Raw genomic sequence first — 7,971 nt, 5'->3', positions numbered from 1 at the left:
CTAAGATTGGGCGTGGAAATGTATCCAATGCTTTAAGGCTGGCTTGAGGTAAACGTATCTAAAACAAGATAGTGACAATTAAAGAAAGATTCACTTCATGCTTATGGAGAATTAGAAAGAGTCTGTCCAGCGCCCTGAGCAGACTTTGGGAATGGTTAGTACAGTTAACCCCATCCTTAACCGACACCTCCCATTCTGTTGCAAGTAACTATCACTAACAGATTTGCCTTACCTATAACAAAACGTGGCAAAAACCTGTTAAAAAATCGATCCATAGCTCAAATATCTTGATAGAAGAAAGAAGAGCTTGAATTAAAAACTTCAGAACCATCCCGCCCCCAAGCTGTCGTCCTTCCAGACTCTACTAGCCATTTCTGCTTTGAAATACACAGAAGAGGAGTTAACTTAAAGCAAATTATTGCAAATCTGCAAATGCCTTTCCATAATGCTTCTGCGGTGTTTGAAAACCAATCGTTTGAACCTTTCAGATCTTACCTAAATGAACCCCTCCTACGCGTCTAAGTGTTCCAAACTGATATATGACAAAATATCTACTTTGGCATCACGTGCTCCCGCAGAGCGACTAAGACGGATAGCGCGTCATCTCTCGCCTTTCCCAAATTTTTCCCTTTTTGCAGCTTGGATCCAAACCCACCTATCTATAGAGCAAGAAAAGGAAGAAAGATGTTTAACTCGGTGAATCTAGGCAACTTCTGCTCTCAGTCGCGTAAAGAGAGGGGGGCTGCAGATTTTGGAGACAGAGCGAGCTGTGCTTCCAACCTTTACCTCCCCAGCTGCACCTATTACGTCCCTGAATTCTCCACCGTGTCCTCCTTCTTACCACAGGCCCCCTCTCGCCAGATCTCCTATCCTTACTCCACTAACCTTTCTCAAGTGCAGCCAGTCCGGGAGGTCTCCTCCTATGGCATAGACCCCGCCAGTAAATGGCACCCCAGGAACAATTATTCCCCTTGCTATTCCGCAGCGGAAGAGCTGATGCACAGAGAATGCCTACCGCCTTCCACCATGACCGAAATGTTAATGAAAAACGAGAACGTGTACAGCCACCACCACCATCACCACCACCATCACACTAGCTCTAATCACCCTTCCACCGGCTTCTACACCAGCATGAGCAAAAATAATGTCCTGCCACAAGGATTTGATCGTTTTTTTGAGAATGCCTACTGTGGGACTGAGAACCAGCCAGCTGAAAACTGTGTCTCCAAGAGCGAAGGGAAACCGGAGGCTGACACCCAGCCAGGCACACTGCCATCCGGAGGAGATCAAGGATTAGACCTTGAGGATGAGGAAGAAAACACAGACCCAGGCTCTTCTGCCTCCTCGTCTTCCATCAACAACAAGGAGACCAGCAAAAGCAGCAACTCCAGTAGGTAGAGCTGTAAAGAGAAAGACAGACAGACAGACAGACAGACAGAGAGAGAATTGAAAGGTTAAGGGACTAGCCCACTGTTTTGTCGGTCAAATTTTATGTGGAGTTTTATAAGCATTCAAAGGTTTTTATTATTATTATAACTTACAAAGCTCTTTCTTCCAACTAGAGAGGTTTTTATTTTTGTTAAAGCATGAGAAAGTTCTTTGAAGGAAATTGAGATGTTATAGAGAGACACACCATCTTTAAAAGCACACACACCTCAGTGACAAATATTAACTTTGATCGTGAACTTACAGGACTTATCTATCTTAAAGGGACGAGGTCCTGATCTGCTGAGGCTCAAACACTGCAGGGTAGAACGCCTTTTGGAGGAGGAGGAGGCTTCTTAATATTTGCTTCCATAGTTATATCAGGCAGGATTTGTGTTATTATTAAAAGTGTGTTTGGTCTCTGCTATGCAAAAAAATGGCTGACTTTTGGTTTATTTATTTTCTCCTTCTTTTTATCATTCAGGCTGAATTACTTATTTTTGTTAATTTTTCCAATCATGTGACAAGTTGCATGAGAAAAAAAAAGATTTGATGAAGTCTGGAAATAAATATATTTAGGAATATTTTCTCCTATGAAACCTTTAAACCTCCTTTATCTGTTGGTTTCTCTGAATTTCTATATAGAGCGCATTCTGGGAAGTCTGTTTCTTGCTTTCTTTTGATGGTTATGTTTTTCCTGTTTGGGAGAAACTGTGACACAACTGACAATATTCTAGTATTAATACTGCCTAATTAATTTATTTAATTGGGTAATTTTTTTAAAGAGTGCATACATCTCATGCTTAAGCCTATGCTGTTCCCTATGGTCTTCCTACAACATTTGTAGTGGACTTAAAAAAAACTGTTGCATTTGTACTATTCAAGTACGGATTCAAGTGTTATGTGTGTGTGTGTGTGTGTGTGTGTGTGTGTGTGTGTGTGTGTGTGTGTGTGTGTGTGTGTGTGTGTGTGTGTGTGTGTGTGTGACCATTGGTGTGTTTCAGTCTGAAAAGGTGTGATATGTGATTATGCAAGGGTGACTTAATATATATGCTTTCACTATATATTTTATCTGTGCATGCACACATGCTAATTGTGAGGTGGATATAACAGCACTATATGTATCTCCAGTGTCAGAATTTGGGCAGATAGGAAGCAATTAGAAATCCTTAGTACAAAAGAACCAGACTTAAATAAAATGGATATATGTTTGTGTGGTGTGTGTGTGTGTGTGTGTGTGTAGATAGAGACACACATACACGCACACGCGATAGGGGAGTCAAAGAATGAATAGCATGAGAAATGTAAAAAAAAAAAAAAAAATCACCTGATTTATTGGTTCCCTTTTTTGTGCAAACATTTCTTTCTGTAAGTTTATGCATTATTTGTAGGTGCACAGAACTGGATGTGACAAAATAAATTGTGCTTCCACACCCCACCTAGCATACAGTAAGATATACTCACCTTCATGTAATGCATAAACTTATATAATTGGATTTGCTTCAAGACATTAGTTATGTAATGAGACCATGGTGGAGGTGAATCTGTAGACGCTGTTTCTTTATATGTGCTGTTTTCCTAAAATTGTGTTTATGCATTGCATATTTTGCTTTAGACACACACACACGTGTGTAATTTTGTGTTTATGTGCATTTCTATTTAAAATCTCTGTGGCGTACACACACTATACCCGTCTTTTATATAAAAGTATAGCAGTTCCAGTGTTTTTCTGCACATCTGGACACGTATATTTATGCAATAAGTTGTGACAGACATTTAATGTTTACTATTTATTTTTGTTTTTCTTAAGATGTTCCACGTACAAGAAAAAAGAGGTGCCCGTATTCTAAATTCCAAATCCGAGAACTCGAAAGGGAGTTTTTTTTCAATGTTTACATCAACAAAGAAAAAAGGCTCCAGTTATCTAGGATGCTGAACCTCACTGACCGTCAGGTTAAATTTGGTTTCAAAACAGACGGATGAAGGAAAAAAAACTAAGCAGAGACCGCCTTCAATATTTTTCTGGAAATCCCTTGTTGTGAACAGTTTTGAAATCTCCTCTCTTCTCATGAGGCTTGTCTGTAGGAAGGTACAAGATCCTGGTTGCCCTTGGACTATTCAAAGAACCTCAGAGTTGAAGTCTTTTTGTTCATTTGTGTCTGTATGTTTGAACTCTGTCTAGTAGCAGAGAGTAACATACACTCTCCGCTACCAGTCCTTTCAAAGACATTTTGGGGAAGAGGACGGGAAGGTGGTGAACTTTTTATTTAACTGTTTGTCCAGACAAATGTTGTTTTTTTTCTTCATTTAGTTGGTCCATTTTAATAAAGAATCGTGCTGTTCAACTGGCAGAGTATCGCAATAATTATTTTAGACGCATTTATAAAAATGTGTTATTCAAAAATAAAATTGGTGAAGTTGTATCTTTGTCATGAGCTTAAGGTACCTTAATTCGTTGTATGCTTGAGATTGATGATGCTCTAGACAGCTAAAAAAAAAGAAAAGTGTATACTTTATATATTTATTTTATAACTGAGTCACACACGCGCAGACACACACACACACACACACACACTATACCGATTTCTTTTTACCATTTTTCGTGCATTCTATATAGTTTTATCAATCTTGAATTCAATATTATTTGTAGTTCAAAAAGGTTAACATCATTTCTTGTTTTATTTCGACAAGGTGAAGCTGTTATTACTTTACACAGAAGACACAGACGTTTGGGACATAGGTTTATTAGGAAATAAATAAGAACGTAAGCATACAGATATATTTTCAGGATCTTACCAAGGAAAACTGAGAGAGAGAGAGAGAGAGAGAGAGAGAGAGAGAGAGAGAGAGAGAGAGAGAGAGAGAGAGAGAGAGAGAGAGAGATCTAGGTTGTATGATTGTGTATGCCGGGGTGTGCATGTTTTCTGTCATCCTGTGCATGAGTGCTTGGGGTGTGTGAGACTATGCCTAATACCCAGAAAGAACATATGAAAAATCTTCTTTCGACCATTTTATTAGCATGTTTCCCCACTTTATCTACTGCTGAGACAAATTCTATTGGACGTCTGCGACTCTAGACAGAGAGAAAAGAGTCTGCCTTTTCAAGACAGCGTTTGTTTTCGATTCATGCGTTCTTGATGGAATTTAATAATTTAATGTACTGTGAGATTATCCTGGTATGTAGATCGCAGCTGGCGGCAATGTTATATTTGAAATATCAAGACAAAATGTGCAAATATAACCATAAATGCTGTATCTTCCACAAAGTAAAGTCGACCCCAGTTATTTCTATAGGCAAAGCTGTCCAGCTCTAAAATAATATTTCCCCCTCCTTCCGATTGAATGAAAGTATTGTAACAGCTAACACATAATAATGCTGTTAAGTTAATACCAATGTGCTGGGCATCATGATGTACAAGCGAAAGAAAAAAAAACATATTTTTTATAACTTGCTTCTTAACTAAAATCATGAGGAACTCATTTATTGTTCACCAATATTAGTTGAGTTTGTATGTAAAATTTGACCTGCAAAATGGAAAACATTAATGTAAATTGCTTTCGCAAAACTGCCTCTGGATGCAATCCTGTCCAAGGGAGAAAACGCTAGTAATAAGCTTATTACTAGTATTTTACTTACTAAATTGCTGAAAATTGGATCTAGTACTTTCAAGGGAGAAAACGAACATTTGCTGTGTGTGATATTTGTTTTTGGTTTTTTTTACTTTTTCTTTCTTCCTGCCTTTTTCTTTGTTTTCATTTTTTATTTATTTAGTTATTTTTGCAATTTCTGGACTAAAATATCAGACTAAATCCCACAGGGAAAATGTGCTGACGCTGCATAAGAAAAAAAAACCCCATAGTCAAGACATAAAACCAATGTCACATTCACTAAAACTGTGGTGTTTTTTAAAACATAGTTGAGCATGTTTCTTTATTTCATACATTTTATTGAAGAATTTGCATTTATGTCAACACACCATACATAATAACAACAAACATTAACAAAGAGCATCCAACACTTGCACTAGAAAAACTGGTGGGCTGCATACATAAGGGTAGGAAGGACACCTAAGGGCATTTAGCACTGGAAATCCTAGACAGTATTGCTATTGTTAGATGTCCAATAGGGGCCTTTTACTAAGCTGTGGTAAAAAGTGGCCTGCACTAGCGTGTGCACCTGAGATTTGTGCATGTTTGGCCATTTTGTTTTACCATGGCAGATAAAAAGGTCTTTAAAAAAATGGCTATGTGCTAATATTAAAAGTAGTGTGTGGCTATTTATTGCCTGAGTCCTTAGGGCCTCCTATTTACTTGGTGGTAAGGGCTCATGCTACTCCTGTGGTAATCAGGAAGCCTGTGGCAATGTGGCTGCACTGCCAATTACCACCAGGAATGCCTCTGTGGTAGAAAAGAGAAAATGATTTTCTTTTTTTGTTTTTTTAAATCTTTTTATTGAAATTTTTTTTCATAATGTTTGTAACATGTAAATTAACCATAAAACAGAACAAAAAGGAAAAAAAATAAAGCATCTATTATAGTTGGTGTGAAAACACACTTACTGCATAGCCAAAATTAGAAATGTATCTAAACTGGATCTATGTTGGTCTTGTTCAGAGGAAACTGGTTCTTTATCCCATATGATATATTTCTGCAAAAAAATGTTAAAGCTTATTAGAATTATATATGGAACAGAATGGTTGTAATATTTGACCTACCCAGAGATCTGGATATTTCATACAAAACCATAATTCTACAGGTCTCCAACCCAGACATTACAATACCAGATGATCAACAAAAACTGTTCAACACTATGATAGCAGTTGCTCTCCATCATATCATATGCAACTGAAAGGATAATTCGCAACTAAACTTTATGGAATGGTGGAGCCATATGTGTGTAATAAGAAAATGTGAAGCTGCTTTGGCTCTCAAGCAACATACACTTCAATCGTCATTAAAAAAAAATCTGGGCACCTTTGGACTCATACTGTGCTAATATCAGCACCAGGACTCAGGCTACTACAACTTAAATACAATAGTAACATACAAGAGTAACATAGTAGATGATGGCAGAAAAAGACCTGCACGGTCCATCCAGTCTGCCCACGATAAACTCATATGTGTATACCTTACCTTGATTTGTACCTGTCTTTTTCAGGGCACAGACCCCCTATAAGTCTGCCCTCCCCTATCCTAGCCTCTCAACCACCAACCCCTCCCCCCCCTCCCGCCACCCAATTTCAGCTAAGCTTCTGTGGATCCATTCCTTCTGCACAGGATTCCTTTATGTCTTTTTTCCTTTATGTCTCACATTACTGATTTTTCTATTATTATCTTTTAGAAAATTATTTTCTCTTATGGTAGAGAGGTGGGAAACTGCATGTGCCAACTTCAGAAATACTGCCAGGTGCCCATGCCACCCCAGTGGTAGGGATGAGCCCTACCAACACCATAGCCCTACCATGACTTAGTTAAATGGTCACTAGGAGTCTAATAATGCTCAAGTCTTTAAGAGAGAACTGAAGGTTGTGCTGTTTGAGAGCCAGAGCAGCCTCATATGTTCTGTTTATGCAAATGTGACTCCACCATTCTATAAAATTCAACTTGGAATTGTCCTTCCAGTTACATAACGATAAGCTGCAGAGCTGTTGCAAACATAATATTAAACAGTTTCTGAAGATCATTCATGTTTCTAATTAAATCAGCTGCAAAGCAATCAGAGAAAAAATTAAACAGCTGTTAGAAATCATTTTCTTTGGGGGAAAGTCAGGCTTTGGGGCCAACAACTTAAATCAGTTATCTTTAAAGTAGATTGCTAAACTGTCCTAGAAGGCTGGCTGTTTATCTAAAATGGGCCTCTACAAATTCCCTCCAACTGGCTCAGTTCTTACAGTGCATTCATGCCATCATGTATTTTGCAAACATGTTTCCTACCACATGCAACTAGGTTCACTTACAGAAAGTAAAGCCCACACAGCTAATATGTACAAATGCATTCCATCCTTTAAAACTCTACTTTTATTTACTGTTTGTTTGCCAAACTCTTCTTTTGAGATTAGAAAAACCAAACCTAGGTGCAAATAATAAGGTTAGAAGCTCCACTTAATGTCCCGTAACAGCAGCCATTGGCTTGACAAAAGAGTCTCGTCTAGACAGAGTCATAAAGACTGCAGCACTAAACAGCTTAATTTTTCTTAATTACAGGGTCTGGCCAAAGGCAAAGACTTCCGTTGTAAATAGTAAACAAATCGGAGGGGGTTGTTCAGCAACCTACTTTCTTTATCTCCCTCTCCTACATCAAGAGCCACACTGAAGCTGGAGGCCTAGTTCAAAGTTTCCAAGAGTTAAAATGGAAGCAAGCTGTGAAACCCAAGTTTATAGAGCGGGAGGGAGTTTACAGCGGTATTGAGAAGAGGTATAACATTGGAAATGACTGTTAATATTTTGAGGTGTGTATGTGTGTGTTTTGGAGGTAGTGTGATTTTTTTGTTTTTATGCAAAGGGAAGTAAAAGTGCTAGGAGGGTCGATAAGGGACTTAGGTTTAA

At 38.3% G+C, this 7,971-nt stretch overlaps 1 protein-coding gene across 1 annotated transcript; it reads left to right on the top strand.

The window, feature by feature from the left end:
• The first annotated feature begins 684 nt into the window (after window positions 1-684).
• On the top strand, window positions 685-3,471 carry HOXC11 (homeobox C11). The gene is made up of 2 exons (XM_030195483.1): window positions 685-1,390; window positions 3,236-3,471. Exons 1-2 carry the CDS (start codon window positions 685-687, stop codon window positions 3,406-3,408), a joined length of 879 nt encoding a protein of 292 aa, XP_030051343.1. The 3' UTR covers window positions 3,409-3,471.
• The last annotated feature ends 4,500 nt before the right edge of the window (window positions 3,472-7,971 follow it).

Source organism: Microcaecilia unicolor, chromosome 3 (genome assembly GCF_901765095.1).
Source record: "Microcaecilia unicolor chromosome 3, aMicUni1.1, whole genome shotgun sequence".
Classification (NCBI taxonomy): Eukaryota; Metazoa; Chordata; class Amphibia; order Gymnophiona; family Siphonopidae; genus Microcaecilia; species Microcaecilia unicolor.
The sequence above is the reverse complement of the archived record's forward strand: the minus strand, read 5'-3'. Positions and strand labels throughout refer to the sequence as shown.

What these genes read in the sequence shown, in the direction of transcription:
- HOXC11 (XM_030195483.1), top strand. Translation starts at nt 685, where the DNA reads ATGTTTAACTCGGTGAATCTAGGCAACTTCTGCTCTCAGTCGCGTAAA. An exon ending in CAGCAAAAGCAGCAACTCCA is followed by an intron (nt 1,391 to 3,235) that starts GTAGGTAGAGCT and finishes GTTTTTCTTAAG; the next exon opens with ATGTTCCACGTACAAGAAAA.